At 42.2% G+C, this 19052-nt stretch overlaps 1 protein-coding gene across 1 annotated transcript in view; it reads right to left on the bottom strand.

Annotated features, from left to right (window-relative positions):
* Positions 1 to 5737: 5737 nt before the first annotated feature.
* SLC25A43 (solute carrier family 25 member 43) overlaps positions 5738 to 19052 on the bottom strand; it is a 36470-nt gene continuing 23155 nt past the window's right edge. Inside the window, exons 4-5 of the mRNA XM_061178494.1 lie at positions 8919 to 9053; positions 5738 to 8078 (exon numbers count right to left, since the gene is read on the bottom strand). Coding sequence (XP_061034477.1) covers positions 7878 to 8078; positions 8919 to 9053 — 336 coding nt within the window. The 3' untranslated portion in view covers positions 5738 to 7877. The remainder of the gene's footprint in view (positions 8079 to 8918; positions 9054 to 19052) is intronic.

Genomic DNA, 19052 nt, shown 5'->3' with positions numbered 1-19052 from the left:
TAAAGGTTTTGGCCAGTATATATAGATAGCCATAGTTTTACAACTCAGATTAGTAATAAATGACCAACATCATTTTTCTTTGGAAAATAAATTTAATAGGGAAAAATACTTTCAACATACTGCAAGTCTCTCTCTGTGTATAAATTAACAACTTAATATTAGTTTTTTTAATGCATAGATAGGCACTATTCAAAAGGTACAGTTACATAAACTTGACATAGAATCCCCAAGGTGGAATAAACCCGAAATTTGATTTTAAAAAATCTAGTAGAGATGATCAGACTGAAGTGTTTTTTGTTTAGTTACATTTTGTGTGTGTGTATGTGTGTGTGTGTGTGTACGTCCAATGTTCTATTTGATCCTTTCTAGGCAACTGGGACATGTTGTGAGAATAAGTTGACTAAATAATTTATTTTCAGGGTAGGCTTGTAAAGCAAGTTAAAAAGGCAGAGAATTCAGGCCACTTGAACTATACATGACTTCAACTGAAAGAAGGTCTTCTGGGGCATGATGAAGCAGTCATGGTATAAACTACCTTCCAGAAACACAAGATTCTAAGCCTAGGATGCTTCAAATTAAATAAAGAAGGATGGTTCTACTATGACAGTGGTAACTTTTGTTTTTTGTTTTTTTGTAATTTATTTTTTTTCTCAGTTTCCCCATTTTTATTTTTTATTTTTATTTTTTCACACACACACACACTGTATTTTATTTTTACAAGAGATAAACTGACACCAAGCATTGTAAATGGATGACCACAACAAAAGCAACAATGATTTCAATTACGACACACGAAACACACTCATACTATGTCATAATATTGACATTCAGTCCAGTAATCCTCCACTGTAACAGCTCCTTTACTTTGCAGTGAAAACTGATTTGTATATTTTTTGCCTCTGTGGGATTTTTTTTTTATTCAAACAGAAAGTCACAAAAATTATAATCATCCTCATCAGTTCACTCAGTCCCATGTAATTAATTTTTTTTTCATCTTGATCTTTTGTTAGCACTTTTATGAATTCATCAGTTTTCCATTAGAGTTCTGAAAATGCTTATTCATTCAGTTCAGCAGTATAGTCAGTTACCAGAAACCTGTACTTGTCAGTCTTTTCCATGAATTCCTTGAAGATGAAACCCTTTTATAGGAACATTTTTGCAAAAGCATCAGAGTACACCCAGAACTGTCTGTAAATGACAAAAGACTTAAAAATGACCACGGTTAAAGATCTGATGAAAGTTCATAATAATGCAATCGACAAGGAAATTTAGTTATTTCTGAGATATATATATTAAGGTAATAACTAGAATTATGACTTATAACATTATACCAGAACATATAAGATTTTTAGAAATTTCATGTAATGTCTGAAACATTTATATTAACATATTTCCATACAAATAACCCAAAGAAAGTTTAGTATTAGTTGTTTTTTAGGTTTGTTTGTTTTTTTATACTGCAGGTTCTTATTAGTCATCAATTTTATACACATCAGTGTATACATGTCAATCCCAATCGCCCAATTCAGCACACCACCATCCCCACCCCACCGTGGTTTTCCCCCCTTGGTGTCCATACGTTTCTTCTCTACATCTGTGTCTCAACTTCTGCCCTGCAAACCGGTTCATCTGTACCATTTTTCTAGGTTCCACATACATGCGTTAATATACGATATTTGTTTTTCTCTTTCTGACTTACTTCACTCTGTATGACAGTCTCTAGATCCATCCACGTCTCAACAAATGACTCAATTTCGTTCCTTTTTATGGCTGAGTAATATTCCATTGTATATATGTACCACTACTTCTTTATCCATTCATCTGTCGATGGGCATTTAGGTTGCTTCCATGACCTGGCTACTGTAAATAGTGCTGCAATGAACATTGGGGTGCATGTGTCTTTTTGAATTATGGTTTTCTCTGGGTATATGCCCAGTAGTGGGATTGATGGGTCATATGGTCATTCTATTTTTAGTTTTTTAAGGAACCTCCATACTGTTCTCCATAGTGGCTGTATCAATTTACATTCCCACCAAGAGTGCAAGAGGGTTCCCTTTTCTCCACACCCTCTCCAGCATTTGTTGTTTGTAGATTTTCTGATGATACCCATTCTAACTGGTGTGAGGTGATACCTCATTGTAGTTTTGATTTGCATTTCTCTAATAATTAGTGATGTTGGGCAGCTTTTCATGTGCTTCTTGGCCATCTGTATGTCTTCTTTGGAGAAATGTCTATTTAGGTCTTCTGCCCATTTTTGGATTGGGTTGTTTGTTTCTTTAATATTGAGCTGCATGAGTTGTTTATATATTTTGGAGATTAATCCTTTGTCCGTTGATTCGTTTGCAAATATTTTCTCCCATTCTGAGGGTTGTCTTTTCGTCTTGTTTATGGTTTCCTTTGCTGTACAAAAGCTTTGAAGTTTCATTAGGTCCCATTTGTTTATTTTTGTTTTTATTTCCATTACTCTAGGAGGTGGATCAAAAAAGATCTTGCTGTGATTTATGTCGAAGAGTGTTCTTCCTATGTTTTCCTCTAAGAGTTTTATAGTGTCCGGTCTTACATTTAGGTCTCGAATCCATTTTGAGTTTATTTTTGTGTATGGTGTTAGGGAGTGTTCTAATTTCATACTTTTACATGTAGCTGTCCAGTTTTCCCAGCACCACTTATTGAAGAGACTGTCTTTTCTCCATTGTATATCTTTGCCTCCTTTGTCATAGATTAGTTGACCATAGGTGCGTGGGTTTATCTCTGGGCTTTCTATCTTGTTCCATTGATCTATGTTTCTGTTTTTGTGCCAGTACCATATTGTCTTGATTAATGTAGCTTTGTAGTATAGTCTGAAGTCAGGCAGTCTGATTCCTCCAGCTCTGTTTTTTTCCCTCAAGACTGCTTTGGCTATTCAGGGTCTTTTGTGTCTCCATGCAAATTTTAAGATGATTTGTTCTAGTTCCGTAAAAAATGCCATTGGTAATTTGATAGGGATTGCATTGAATCTTTAGGTTGCTTTGGGTAGTGTAGTCATTTCCACAATATTGATTCTTCCAATCCAAGAACATGGTATATCTCTCCATCTGTTAGTATCATCTTTAATTTCTTTCATCAGTGTCTTATAGTTTTCTGCATATGGGTCTTTTGTCTCCCTAGGTAGGTTTATTCCTAGGTATTTTATTCTTTTTGTTGCAATGGTAAATGGGAGTGTGTCCATAATTTCTCTTTCAGATTTTTCATCATTAGTGTATAGGAATGGAAGAGATTTCTGTGCATTAATTTTGTATCCTGCAACTTTACCAAATTCATTGATTAGCTCTAGAAGTTTTCTGGTGGCATTTTTAGGATTCTCTACGTATAGTATCCTGTCATCTGCAAACAGTGACAGTTTTACTTCTTCTTTTCCAATTTGTATTCCTTTTATTTCTTTTTCTTCTCTGATTGCCGTGGCTAGGACTTCCAAAACTATGTTGAATAACAGTGGTGAGAGTGGACATCCTTGTCTCGTTCCTGATCTTCGAGGAAATGCTTTCAGTTTTTCACCATTGAGAATGATGTTTGCTGTGGGTTTGTCGCATATGGCCTTTATTATGTTGAGGTAGGTTCCCTCTATGCCCACTTTCTGGAGAGTTTTTATCATAAATGCGTGTTGAATTTTGTCAAAAGCTTTTTCTGCATCTATTGAGATGATCATGTGGTTTTTATTCTTCAATCTGTTAATATGGTGTATCACATTGATTGATTTGCGTATACTGAAGAATTCTTGCATCCCTGAGATAAATCCCACTTGATCGTGGTGTATCATCCTTTTAATGTGTTGTTGGATTCTGTTTGCTAGTATTTTGTTGAGGATTTTTGCATCTATATTCATCAGTGATACTGGTCTGTAATTTTCTTTTTTTGTAGTATCTTTGTCTGGTTTTAGTATCAGGGTGATGCTGGCCTCATCGAATGAGTTTGGGAGTGTTCCTTCCTCTGCAATTTTTTGGAAGAGTTTGAGAAGGATGGGTGTTAGCTCTTCTCTAAATGTTTGATAGAATTTATCTGTGAAGCCATCTGGTCCTGGACTTCTGTTTGTTGGAAGATTTTTAATCACAGTTTCAATTTCATTACTTGTGATTGTCTGTTCATATTTTCTGTTTCTTCCTGGTTCAGTCTTGGAAGGTTATACCTTTCTAAGAATTTGTCCATTTCTTCCAGGTTGTCCATTTTATTGGCATATGGTTGCTTGTAGTAGTCTCTTAGGATGCTTTGTATTTCTGCGGTGTCTGTTGTAACTTCTCCTTTTTCATTTCTAATTTTATTGATTTGAGTCCTCTCCCTCTTTTTCTTGATGAGTCTGGCTAATGGTTTATCAATTTTATCTTCTCAAAGAACCAGCTTTTAGTTTTATTGATCTTTGCTATTGTTTTCTTTGTTTCTATTCCATTTATTTCTGCTCTGATCTTTATGATTTCTTTTCTTCTACTAACTTTGGGTTTTGTTTGTTCTTCTTTCTCTAGTTCCTTTAGGTGTAAGGTTAGATTCTTTATTTGAGATTTTTCTTGTTTCTTGAGGTAGGCTCGTATTGCTATAAACTTCCCTCTTAGCACTGCTTTTGCTGCATCCCAGAGGTTTTGGATCGTCATGTTTTTATTGTCATTTGTCTCTAGGTATTTTTTGATTTCCTCTCTGATTTCTTCAGTGATCTCTTGGATATTTACTAACATATTGTTTAGTCTCCATGTATTTGTGTTTTTTATGTTTTTTTCCTTGTAATTGATTTCTAATCTCATAGCATTGTGGTCAGAAAAGATGCTTGATATGATTTCAGTTTTCTGAAATTTACTGAGGCTTGATTTGTGACCCAAGATGTGATCTATCCTGGAGAATGTTCCATGCGCACTTGAGAAGAAAGTGTAATCTGCTATTTTTGGATGGACTGTCCTATAAATATCAATTAAATCTATCTGGTCTATTGTGTCATTTAAAGCTTCTGTTTCCTTATTTATTTTCATTTTGGATGACCTGTCCATTGGTGTAAGTGAGGTGTTAAAGTCTCCCACTATTATTGTGTTACTGTCGATTTCCTCTTTTAGAGCTGTTAGCAGTTGCCTTATGTATTGAGGTGCTCCTATGTTGGGTGCATATATATTTATAATTCTTATATCTTCTTGGATTGATCATTATGTAGTGTCCTTCCTTGTCTCTTGCAACATTCTTTATTTTAAAGTCTATTTTACCTGATATGAGTATTGCTACTCCAGCTTTCTTTTGATTTCCATTTGCATGGAATATCTTTTTCCATCCCCTCACTTTCAGTCTGTACGTGTCCCTAGGTCTGAAGTGGGTCTCTTGTAGACAGCATATATATGGGTCTTGTTTTTGTATCCATTCAGCGAGCCTGTGTCTTTTGGTTGGAGCATTTAATCCATTCATGTTTAAGGTAATTATCGATATGTATGTTCCTATTACTGTTTTCTTAATTGTTATGGGTTTGTTTTTGTAGGTCCTTTTCTTCTCTTGTGTTTCCCACTTAGAGAAGTTCCTTTAGCATTTGTTGTAGAGCTGGTTTGGTGGTGCTGAATTCTCTTAGCTTTTGCTTGTCTGTAAAGCTTTTGATTTCTCCGTCGAATCTGAATGAGATCCTTGCCGGGTAGAGTAATCTTGGTTGTACGTTCTTCCCTTTCATCACTTTAAGTATATCATGCCACTCCCTTCTGGCTTGTAGAGTTTCTGCTGAGAAATCAGCTGTTAACCTTATGGGAGTTCCCTTGTATGTTATTTGTCGTTTTTCCCTTGCTGCTTTCAGTAATTTTTCTTTGTCTTTAATTTTTGCCAAGTTGATTACTATGTGTCTCGGCGTGTTTCTCCTTGGGTTTATCCTGTATGGGACTCTCTGCGCTTCCTGCACTTGGGTGGCTATTTCCTTTCCCATGTTAGGGAAGTTTTCGACTATAATCTCTTCAAATATTATCTCTGGTCCTTTCTCTCTCTCTTCTCCTTCTGGGACCCCTATAATGCGAATGTTGTTGTGTTTAATGTTGTCCCGGAGGTCTCTTAGGCTGTCTTCATTTCTTTTCATTCTTTTTTCTTTATTCTGTTCCGCAGCAGTGAATTCCACCATTCTGTCTTCCAGGTCACTTATCCATTCTTGTGCCTCAGTTATTCTGCTATTGATTCCTTCTAGTGTATTTTTCATTTCAGTTATTGTATTGTTCATCTCTGTTTGTCTGTTCTTTAATTCTTCTAGGTCTTTGTTATACATTTCTTGCACCTTCTTGATCTTTGCCTCCATTCTTTTTCCAAGGTCCTGGATCATCTTCACTATCATTATTCTGAATTCTTTTTCTGGAAGATTGCCTATCTCCACTTCATTTCATTGTTTTTCTGGGGTTTTATCTTGTTCCTTCATCTGGTATATAGCCCTCTGCCTTTTCATCTTGTCTATCTTTCTGTGAATGTGGTTTTTGTTCCACAGGCTGCAGGATTGTAGTTCTTCTTGCTTCTGCTGTCTGCCGTCTGGTGGATGAGGCTATCTAAGAGGCTTGATGGGAGGGACTGGTGGTGGGTAGAGCTGACTGTTGCTCTGGTGGGCAGAGCTCAGTAAAACTTTAATCCACTTGACTGTTGATCAGTGGGGCTGGGTTCCCTCCCTGTTGGTTGTTTGGCCTGAGGCAACCCAACACTGGAGCCTACCTGGGCTCTTTGGAGGGGCTAATGACAGACTCTGGGAGGGCTCACACCAAGGAGTACTTCCCAGAACTTCTGCTGCCAGTGTCCTTGTCCCCTCGGTGAAACAGAGCCACCCTCCGCCTCTGCAGGAGACCCTCCAACACTAGCAGGTAGGTCTGGTTCAGTCTCTCCCGGGGTCACTGCTCCTTCCCCTGGGTCCCGATTCACACACTACTTTGTGTGTGCCCTCCAAGAATGGAATCTCTGTTTATCCCAGTCCTGTCGAAGTCCTGCAATCAATTCCCACTAGGCTTCAAAATCTGATTCTCTAGGAATTCCTCCTCCCATTGCCAGACCCTCAGGTTGGGAAGCCTGATGTGGGGCTCAGAACCTCCACTCCAGTGGGTGGACTTCTGTGGTATAAGTGTTCGCCAGTCTGTGAGTCACCCACCCACCAGTTATGGGATTTGATTTTACTGTGATTGCGCCCCTCTTACCGTCTCGTTGTGGCTTCTCCTTTGTCTTTGGATGTGGGGTATCTTTTTTGGTGAGTTCCAGTGTCTTCTTGTCGATGACTGTCCAGCAGCTTGTTGTGATTCTGGTGTTCTCGTAAGAGGGAGTGAGAGCACGTCCTTCTACTCCGCCATCTTGTTTTCCTCCTCGACAGTGGTAACTTTTAAATGTTAAACGTTTTCATTTAGTTTCTGATAAGGCATAATTTACACCATGGTGTGTGCACTCAGAAGTCAGCAAAGATTATGAGTTCCAGGACTGTATCAGGAATTCACTCCAGGAAGCCTGGAGTGAATCTGGGTGAAACTAGGCTGCTGTGGGTTGGTGTAAGCTGTGAGCCTGTGGCGGAGCTCCCGGCCTGGTATCTGCCCAGCCACTTCAACTACATGTTGCTCTGAGGAGTCATGGCAATGCCCTTTCTTTGGTGTTGTGTAAATTGCCTACTTACATTCAGAGTGTAGATTGCACATTTCACTACTGCTAGGTTTTGTTGTAAAATCTGGTGGAATGCCATCCTGCGACGGTCATGTTGGGAAACCCTCGGTGGCGTAGGTGTTTACAGGGCCATCAGTTTGGAGCTCAGGTATGGCCGAATCTTCTCATTTCCAAGAGCAGCAGACAGGAGCACCCTCTTGTCACTCCACGCGTGCACAATTCTGAGGCTACCTTTCTCTCTGATTGCAACACACCTTCAGTCAGTGCACTTCTAGCTCCATTCAGTTTTAAAGAGTTGGTTTTTTAGACTTTAGTTGTCCAGTTTTGAAAAACTTCTTTAATTCCCGTAATTCCTGGGGCTTCAAACTCTGATCCACCCCTGGGGTCAATTTATAGCTCAGAGGAGACACGATGTAGCCATTTTGGTAAAGACAGATTCTCTTGCAGAACTCAAAGGTGCCAAACATAACTCCAAAATATGGAACTATCTGTTTAAAAAGAAAATGAAAATCATGTTAAAATCTTAAAAGAAAACATCAATGCGTCTGCAATCAACTTGGATCAGGGTAAACTAAGATAAAGGCTGTAGACAATGCAACATGGTCATTCTTTTTTGGAATCAGGGAAGATGGCAAAATGCAAGCTGGCCCAGTGAGTGTTGGGGAGAGGAATGGCAGAACCATTGAAGGGCACGCCCTGGGGAAGCCTGGGTCTGGGTTGATATGCATGTAGGCAGCCTGACACTGCCTGTCAACATATGCTTGTCCTTTTTTTGGCTGCGCCTCGGGGCTTGCAGGATCTTAGTTCCCCAACCAAGGATCAAACTTGGACCCAGCAGTGAAAGCACCGAGTCGTAACCACTGGACAGCTGGGGAATTCCCAACATGTGCTTGTCTTGATTGGAATCAGGAATCACTTTGCATCAAGGTTAGTCCAAGGTTAGTCCACAGTTCTTAACTTTTTTTTTTTTTTTTTGGTCATGGAGTTCTTTGGGAAAATGATGAAAGTTATGGATCCTCTCCGCAGAGGGATGCACAGATGCCCATATAGACACATTTTTGCATACAATTTTAGGATAGGGGGTTAAGTTCCCTTTGGAGTCCATGAACCTACATGTTGGGAACCTTTACACTAAATGCTCAGCTCCTCTGGGATGGGGTGTCAGATGCCCCAACACTGCACAGGGTCCCCACTCTTCAGGGCTGACAACCAGCCTGCACTGTGCTAGAGGAGATGTTTCCACGCAAACTGTAGGGGGAGCAGCAAAGGCACAGAACAGGGTAGAAGTGAAAGAGGCAGACAAGCAGTAGACTCACCACTCCTCTCACCTTCAGTAAGTTGGCTGCCAATCCATTCCAGAGCCCCAGGACCCCTTGGGCTTTCACTATCTGCCGGAAGCAGTCCACTGCTCCTGAGAAATGGACATCTACTCCTCCACAGTGGGGAAGGTAGGGGCTCTGAGCCTGGCAGGAGACAGAAGATGGGATGAGGTGATTTAGTCACTGGGAAATAACGGTTCTAGTCAAGTAGCCAAGGTCTCAAGTCTGGGCTCTGGATGCAATGTCCTGGCCAAGATGATGATAAAGAATGGCTGCCACGGGGCTCTACCTGTTCCGTGGGCTTAGAACGAATATTACCATGCAGTAAAGCCATGACACCCCATTCACATATTTGTGGCTATTTTTTCTTGGAAGGAAGCAGCCATTTGGGATGGACTCAACTTCACACTTAACATTGCCTCCCAAACTATGCCCTTTGGATGTGGTAGACACCTCTCGGGCCCTTCATCTTTTTTAAGTGCCTTCTGTTTCCTTGTCTTAACCGATTCCTCCTCTGTGAAGTTCTCAAGTGGGGGCTGCTCATCTCCCCACATCACAGATGTCGCCGGCTGGGGAGCAGAGGGCAGGGCATTCTTCCAGCTCCCTCTTTCTGTTCCCAGACCCTGACTCTGCTGCTCTCATGCCAAAAGCTCTCAGCTGGGGCTCGTGCCACTGAACCACACTCCTGCTCCCTGCTCTCAGCTGCTGGCCTACTGGCCACTCTTCCACATTCACTGAGGCCTGTGACACCTGGTAGCTCCCCATCTTCCACACTCACCACCGTCGTAGGGAACTTCGGCATCTGTAGTCACAAGCCATCCCATACCTAGTTTCTGGACCTCGGCTTCAGTGATCCTCACCTTTACACCCCTTTGGCCACCCCATGGATTTCATCATCACCCCCAGTACCATCCTGACTGACCACCAAAATGCCCCATCTTTGAAAGTAACTCTTTTGTCCTTTAGAAAAACAATTTTACGATCAGATGAGATAACTTTTCAGTATACCATCTATATGCAAATGGACTCTATTTGTTCACTGTGAGGGGGACAGCCCCTCATAGCTGGCTTTCAGAAATGGTGACAAGTTTACCTCAAGCTACGCACCTACTTTGGTTCGTTTCTGAAATGTCTAGCTGAGGCTAGTATAGCATTTTATTGCAATGGAATCAAGCTCTTCCATGTGGGAGAGGCAGTAGAGTATAAGAGTCGGAAAAGCATAAACTCTGGAGTCGGACAGGCTGGGTTCTAGCCCACGGCTGCCCCACTTACTTACTGGCCATGTGACCCTGGGCAACTCACCTAACCTTTTTGAGACTCAGTTGCGTTATTTGGAAAATAAGAATAGTATCTGCTGTGAGAATGAACGAGATGTGCATGCAAAGCACTCAGTGTGTCAGGCACATGGAAAGGATCAATAAATATGAGCTAGTGCTGCTATTACTGTTATGTAGAAATTATTCTAAATATCAATCAAATCCCTTACGTGACCTATTAGTCCTCTGTCTCCACTTCTGAAATCTTACACTTGAGAACTGCTCGGACCAGTGTCCTCATCCACCCAGCTCCCCCGCTCCCTGATGCCTCTTAACCGTCAGCGTTCAGATCACTAACCCCTCTAGTCACACGCCCTCTCCCTTGTCTCCCAGGCCACCACTTCCCTGCTGGCTTCACGGTCCTCCTTTTTTGTCCTCCCAGCACTTCTTTTTGTTCCTAGTCTCGAAATCCTTTGTCTTTCAGCTGATCTCCATGCCCCCCTCCCCACCAACCCCTTCTCTGCTCCAAGCTGCTGAACATGAATCCACAAAGGGGCAGGTCAGTGCCACCAAAGCTTTGAGGTCTCTAACCTCTGCTGGATCCTCATACTGGAGAGCGAGCCCTGGAAGCATCCTTTCCCATTCCTCACAGTGGCTCTTCCCAACCTTACCACACCCCTCAACGCCCCGCACGCCACACCGTGTCCTCCGCCCTAGACAGGCGACCCTGCCTCCCAGTTCGTAGGGAAAATAGACCATCTTTTCTTCCCACTGGTGCCCTGGATCTCACACCTTTGAATTCCTCTTGGGCACCTTTCCTAAGAGACCTGATTTTCCCCCCTAGCAGAGGAATAAACTCAAGTCCCTCCCAAATTAAAAATGACTGCTTCCTCCAATCTTTGTCCTATAGACACTGCCCAATCTCATTCCCAAAGTAACATACAGTAAAGTTACCTTGTTTTGGTGTAGAGTTAGTTATATGAGTTTTAACACATGTATAGATCTGTGTGACCACCCTCACAATCAGGATACAGAACTGCTCCATCAGCCCCCAGAATTCTCCTGTGCTGCCCCTTTATAATCAAGGTCACCCCCAGCCCCGGGCAGCCACTGATCTGTTCTGTCCCTATAGTTTTGCCCTCTGAGAATGTCATGTAAATGGAAACATACAGCATGTAACTTTTTTGAGACGGGCTTCTTTCACTCAGCACGATGCCTTTGAGAGTCACCATGTTGAGTTCATCACTAGTTTCTTCTTCTTTATTGCTGAGTCGTATTGCATTGTGTGGGTGTTTGGTTATCCATTCACCTGCTGAGGCACAACCCTTCCCACCTCCCCGCTCACTGCTATACCCACTCACTGTGGCATCGGTCTCCATGACTTCACTGAACTGATTCTGACCAGGCCTATGTCTTTTCCCTGCCTTTTAATAGTTGGTGTAATTATTTACTTTCTTTACTGGTCTGCTCCTACCCCCAACTAGAAGTTCAGCTCTGTAGGAAAAGGGACTTATATCCTCCCTCAGGGCGAAGCGTGAACTTTGGGGTTTGGCCTTCCCTTTGAGGTACAGTAACAACCAAGCACAGACCAGAGTATGAGAAACAGGATATGAAATGAACAAGCTGAGTCTCCAGCCTGGAGTTACGGGAACCAAAATGGTCAGGGGGCTTTGGCGAATGTCTTATTTTAAAGCGTTTACCTTAGCACTGTTCCGACTCGGCCTCCTTTCCTTCTTATCCCATCGAGAAAGAACTGCTGTCAAACAGATATTAAGCCTCCTTTCCCTTAGAAAGAATCAGCCTAATCACAAGACTTGAAGCTCCTCCTGCTACTGTAAGACTGAAATATTGAAAAAAGGAGATTGTGTTCATGTAGGAAATTAACTGTCTTATTCTGCTATGAGATAATATTATTGATTTATTTTCTGCCGGTTTCCAGTAAAACTGCAAAAAGCCCCCAGTCATGAGTCAAGGTAATAATTTTGCAACCTGAGACCCCCTACCACAACTAAAACAGAAGACACTAACCAAGTGTCTAACTCATGTATAACTCATATACCTGAGTTATATGACAGGTCAGTTATAATCAACTTGTGATGAATCGGGGACCATCTGTAGTCAATCTTAGGACCCTAACAATCTTCCAAATGTCTTTCCTTCACTCCACCTTCACCGCCAAGCCACCATCAGTGCTCACATGGACCACCGCAGCAGCTTCCTTAGTAGTCTCCTTGGGACATAAAAAGTTTGAAACTCCTTACCCTCCCTCTCTATAGAGCGGCTAGAGTGATTAAAAAAAAATCAACTCATTTTATTCACCTGCTTAAAATATTTTAATGGCTTTATTAAAGCCACTTAGGATAAAATATAAATTTCTTACTGTTGTCTGTAAGCTGCAGTGGTAATATAGTGATAAATATTTAACAACTGGTTCTGTGGGCGGGGGAAGCCCTGAGTTGTAGCATTTGCTGACCTCAATGGTGTAAATACTCCCACCGTGGCAGATTGCAGGCTACCAACTGTGAGGTCAACCAGCTCCCAAATTTGCTGCAATTTAATAATCAGCTCTCCTGAGCCAGTAGGAGATGGCTGTAGCACACGACTCAAAGGCTCAGGCCCTGAGTGAACTGCCCCCGTACATATTTTGTTTCATTTTGTGTCACTCTCTTGCTCACATACTACACTTCAACTGCACTGGCCTTCTTTCTGTTCTCCTCTGCCCCCCTCTCTCCTCTGAGCCACAGGATCGTGTAACCAACTATCTACTTGACATCTCCACTCGAAAGTCTAACAAACACCTCAAACTTTATATGTCCTACTCAGAACTCCACCCCAACCCTGACTGTCTCTAGTTGTCCTCATGTCAGGAAATGGCACCGCCATTGACCTATTTGATCAGGCCCAAAACTGGAGTCACCCTTAAGTTCTCTTCATCCCTCACCTTCTGCTATCTCATCTCTCACCAGCTAGTTCCAGTGCTCCAAACGTATCCCAAATCTGTCCACTTTTCTTTCTTCCCACTATCATCGCCCTTGTCCAAGCCACATCATCTCTCACCTTCACCACAACCGCTGCTAGCTCGTCTACCTGCCCTTATTCCCCACAGAGCGGCCAGGGTGATCTGATCTGGTTACTCCCTGACTTCAACTCTTCAGGGTGCCCCTGTTGCCCTCAGAATGAAGTCCAGACTCTTTCATCTGGCTTACCAGGCCCTCCATGACCTGGTCTCTGCCTGCTTCTCAGTCTGATCTCCTGCTCCTTCCTGCATTACATTCTATGCTTCAGACACTTTTCAGTTCCACTGCCAGTACCTCTCATGTCTCTTGAGTGAGGACCAGACTTTGCTTACCCATCCCTTCGTCTCCAGTCTCTGCCCTCTCCCTCCTGCACACAGTGGCCAGGTACCACTCAAAACTCATCAGGTGCTGTCATTGCTTTGCTTCGAAACCTTCACCAACCCCCAATTTTCCAAAGAAACTCTTCCAGAAGGAGTGTTTTCCAAAGAAAACTTAACAGAATTCGAAACTCTCTACAGTTTGGCCCCCACCTGTCTTCCCAGTATCATTTCCCACTATCACCCCGTGATGGTTAGTTTCATGTGTCAACTTGGCTAGGCTGCCGTCAGTACCCAGCTATTTGGTTAAATACCAGTCTGGATGTTACTGTAAAGGTATTTTGTAGATGAGATTAACATTTAAATCACTAGACTTTGTTAATTTGATAAATTAGGAGTTGGGGATTAACATATACATACTACTGTATATAAAATAGATAACCAACAAGGAGCTACTGTATAGCACAAGGAACTATACTCAATATTTTGTAATAACCTATAAGGAAAAAGAATCTGAAAAAGAAGATATATAAAATGGAATCACTTTGTTGTACACCTGAAACTAACACAACATTGTAAGTCAGCTATATTTCAATTAAAAAAAAATGAATCACTAGACTTTGAGTAAAGCAAATTACCCTTCATAATGTGGGTGGGCCTCATCCAATTAGTTGAAGGCCTTAAGAGGCAAAAAGACTGAGGTGCCCTGAGAAAGAGGGAATTCTGCCTGCAGTCTGCCTTTGGACTTGAACTGCAACATCTCCAGTCTGCTGGCCTACCATGCGGATTTCAGACATGAGCCAAGTAACTAAAATCCATCTCTCTCTCTCTCTACATATATGCATCCTATGGGTTCTGTTTCTCTGGAGAACCTTGACTAATACCTACCCCCACCCCAGGAGCCCTACGTCCAGTCACACCCATTACCTCCTGAACATTACGTATACTTTTTCTGATGGGCAAAATCCTCCTCACCCAGGTCCAGGTCAGATGCCACCTCATCTTGAAACTTCTTGATTCTGCGATCGGAACTGCTTGTTTCCTTGCTCCCTCTTCCTTTGTCTCCCTCCCTCCTTTTCTTGAAATTTACCTCTCTCTGTGTTTTTTTGTTTGTTTGTTTTTTGGCTGCGCCATGCGGCATGCAGGATCTCAGTTCCCCGTCCAGGGATCAAACCCGTGCCCCCTGCAGTGGAAGCGCAGAGTCCTAACCACTGGACCGCCAGGGAAGTCCCTGTTTTTTTTTAAAAAACACTTTTTATTGTGGAAAATATCAAACATATACAAAAGTGGAGAGGCTAGTAAAATGAATGGAAAGTTCCACCACCCAGCTTCAACAATTAGCAGTGTATTGACAATCTTTATTCATCTCTATCCCTTGCAAGACATCATTTTAATTTATCTGTTTAATTTAAATTTAGTTATGTTTCTCGAAAATACAATGGCTTCTTCTCTAAAATATAAAATAAAGTATATTACATATATAGAAATATATAATACCATTACTACACCTATGATATTTCCTTAATATTATCATGTATCTAATCAGTGTTCACATTTCCTTGATTGCCTTATGATTAGTTTATAGCTTCTTTGTTTGAATCGAGGTTCTTTTCCTGTTTTGTGCTCCCTTAGTTATTGGTTAGACCTCTGCTGTGGTCCAGGCTACCTGGTATGAGTTATCTGGATGCAATCTCTGGGCTGGCAGCCAGCAAGCTCATGGGAGCAGGCACTAGGCCTTCCTCACTGTCCTAGCTCTTTGGGGTCTAATACCCTTCATTGCACATACTGGGCACTCATTAAATGTCAAACAAAATTCCCCTTAATATCAGTGTCACTAGTAGTTTTTCCCAAATACAACTGTTTACCCGTGACCAGGCTCAAGTAAGCCACATGGACGGCCATGAAGTAAAATAATGGCCAATATTTACAGAGTGTTAGGTGCCAGGCATTACACTGAGCATTTGACATGTACCAGCTCGTTTAATCCTCACAGAAGCCCCATGCAATAGGTAGTATTATCTTATTAGCCTAATTTTATAGAGGGCAAAATGGAGCCCGACTTTCCTGGCGGCGCAGTGGTTGAGAATCCGCCTGCCAATGCAGGGGACACGGGTTCGAGCCCTGGTCTGGGAAGATCCCACATGCCGCGGAGCAACTGGGCCCGTGAGCCACAACAACTGAGCCTGCGCGTCTGGAACCTGTGCTACGCAACAAGAGAGGCTGCGATAGTGAGAGGCCCGCGCACCGCGATGAAGAGTGGCCCCCGCTCGCTGCAACTAGAGAAAGCCCTCGCACAGAAACGAAGACCCAACACAGCCAAAAATAAATAAATAAATAAATTTATAAAAAAAAAAAAAAAAAAAAAATGGAGCCCGAGAAAGGATAAATCTCCCAAATCACAGACTGTATGAAAAAAAGCATCAACCTGAATTTGGGTCTGTTTGACTCAGATTCAAGCTCTACCCCACTAAGCTACACTGTTTCCTGATGCCCAGGACTGCGATGACTACCTCAGCCCTCGACAGACTTGTTTCCACACATCGTCCTTGAATGTGGGTGCCACAGCATGCACACCAAATGAATTCTTTATGCTAAGACTGGAGCTCATGGTGTGGTATGAATAAATGCCTCTACAACTGTCATACTAAACAGATACCCAGATCACAAAGGCAAACCATATTGCTGGTTGCCCCTTGGACTAAATGTTTGTGGGCCCCCAAAGTTCATATGTTGAAGCCCTAACCCCCACTGTGATGGTATTTGGAGGTGAGGGCCTCTGGGAGGTGATTAGGTCATGAGGGTGGAGCTGTCATGAATGGGATTTGTGCCCTTATAAGGAGACACACAAGAGAGATAATGTCTCTCACTCCACCATGGGGGAAACACAGCAAAAAAGTGGCCATTTGCAAACTGGAAGTGGGTTCTCACCAGACACCAAATCTGCTGGCACCTTGATCTTGGACTTCCCAGCCTCCAGAACTGTGAGAAATAAGTGCTTGTTGTTTAAGCCACCAAGTCTATGGATTTCTGTTACAGCAGCTCCAACTAAAATACCCCCAAAGAAAGAAGGAATGGTAAGGCTATATAGCAGTGCTTTTCAACCTTTAGCTGCATGTTAGACGAAACAGGGAAGCTTTTCAAAACCATCAGTGATTGGGATCCACCCCCAGAGACTGAGATTTAACTGACCTAGGGTGAGGTCTGGACGTCAGCATTTTGGGCAAGCTCCTCACATGAGTCTGATATGCAGACAGGTTGAGGATCACTGGTGTAGGCCCTCCATAGCACAGGGCAGCTCAGGCTGAGACCTGAGCCCATCAATCTGCTGCTGACAGTGAGAACGCCTGGGGAGAGCACATGGGTCCTGAGGCCAGACTGCTTAGATGGAGACCTCACTTTGCCACTCACTAGCTCTGGGACTTTGAGCAAATGCCTTGACCTTCCTGAACCTCAATTTCCTCATCCGTAAAATGGGATAATAATAATAACACCTACCTTATGGGATTGTTGTCAAGATAAAATAAAACATATGTAAGGTGCTTAGAACAGCATTTGACATATAGTAACCACCATTATCATTATTATTTAGTATTTAAACTTGGAGAAGAGGGAATTCCCTGGTGGTCCAGTGGTTAGGACTCTGTGCTTTCACTGCTGAGAGTGCAGGTTTGATCCCTGGTCAGGGAACTAAGATCCCGTAAGCTGCTCAGCAAGGCCAAAAAAAAAAAAAAAAATCCCCACACCCCCCAAAAAAACCAAAAACCAAAACTTGGAGAAAATTATGCTGAAGACTAAACCAACCCAGTAGACTAGAACGCTAGACCGCCATTTGCCCGAACCGTATCTTCCTAGCAAAGAGACACAAAACATGTCAGGTTACTAGCTACAAGGCTCTGAAGTTAAATCCTCCCTCCACACAAACCCAGGCAACTATCCCATGGCGTCTAGTTCGGATCTGCAGCTGCCAGGATGGGCATGCGGCATTCTGCAACAGACATCATCTGAGAAAGCCGGGTCCTAGTCCTGGCTCTGCCACTATCTGCATAACCTTGACCAAGTCCTTTAGTTCTTTGAACCTTAGTTTCCTCACACGTCAGGTAAGGAGACTGGAACTAAATGAACTTGAAGGCCCTTTCTTGCTCCTCTAATCCATGCTGTTGGTCCTACTCAAGGCTCCTTCCTGCCCCTAGGACTTCAAACCTGCCGTTCCCTCTGCCTAGCTAAGTCTCTCTTACTAATCAGACTAAACACCACTTCTTCAGAGAAGTCTTCCCAGATCTCCAGCCTAAGTCAGGAGCCTAGTAAACACTTTTGGTCACCCTGTACTTCTCTTTCCAGGCACGTGACACAGTTTGTAATGATTTAGTGTATAATTATTTCTTTCATGTCTTCCCCACCTCACAGACTATAAATACCATGAGGGCAGTGACCATGTCTGTCTATCTTGTATGTGGTTTTAGCCCCCAAATCTACCAATATGCCAGGCATCCAGTAGGTGCTTAATACATACTGAAGAAAAGGAGGAACGAACTTGCAGTTGATGGAAATGAAAGGTAAATGCTGCAAAGCAATGTGCTTGATTGTTTCTGTGATAAACTCCATACAGGCCTTCCAACAGAGGCAACGTTTTAGGTTGTTCATTCTTTCCATGAGTTCTGAAATAATTAAACAATATTTATGAAGATGTAAAACTCATACACCCTTGACCAAAGCAATCCTATTTCTAGGAATCTATCCTACAGATATATTTGCCACTGTGGGAAATGATGTGTTACGAGGATTTTTGTTGCAGCATTGTTAGTAACAGCAGCAAATTGGAAATAATCTAAATGTCCATCAATAGGGGGCTAGTTAAAGAAACAATACATCAGACTATGGAATACTATGTCACCATTTAAAAATATGTGGCCGCTCCATCTGGACTGATAAGGTGCCATCTCCAAGATACATTTTTAGGTGAAAAAAACAGTGCAGAAGAGTATATGTAGCATGCTGCTGATTATCTAAAAACAAAAAGAACATAAATGTGCACGTTTATGTGTATCTTTGCATAGACCACCTTTGGAACGACCAGGTAAGAAACTGGAAACAACCAGTGTTTTCTCTGCAGTGAACTGGGAGTCCCAGGGACAAAGGTTGGGGAAGGCTTACTTTTCAATGGACACTCTTTGTACCTTTTGGATTTTGTATCATATGCATATGTTACCTATGCAAAAGGTAGAATATTAATTTTAAAAGAGCATTAATTAAGACAATGAGAAGACAAGCCACAGACTAGGAGAAAATATTGGCGAAAGTCATATCTGATAAAGGACCGTTATCCAAAACATACAAAGAACTCTTAAAACTCAACAATAAGAAAACAAACAACCCAATTACCACTACACACCAATTAGAATGGCCAAAATCCAGAACACTGATAGCAACAAATGCTGGTGAGGATGTGGAGTGACAGGAACTCCCACTCATTGCTGGTGGGAATGCAAAATGGTACAGTTACTTTGGAAGGCAGTTTGGTGGTTTCTTACAAAACTAAATATATTCTTACCATAG

The sequence above is a fragment of the Eubalaena glacialis genome, chromosome X, assembly GCF_028564815.1.
Source record: "Eubalaena glacialis isolate mEubGla1 chromosome X, mEubGla1.1.hap2.+ XY, whole genome shotgun sequence".
Lineage (NCBI taxonomy): Eukaryota > Metazoa > Chordata > Mammalia > Artiodactyla > Balaenidae > Eubalaena > Eubalaena glacialis.
This window is presented reverse-complemented; position numbering and strand designations above follow the sequence as displayed.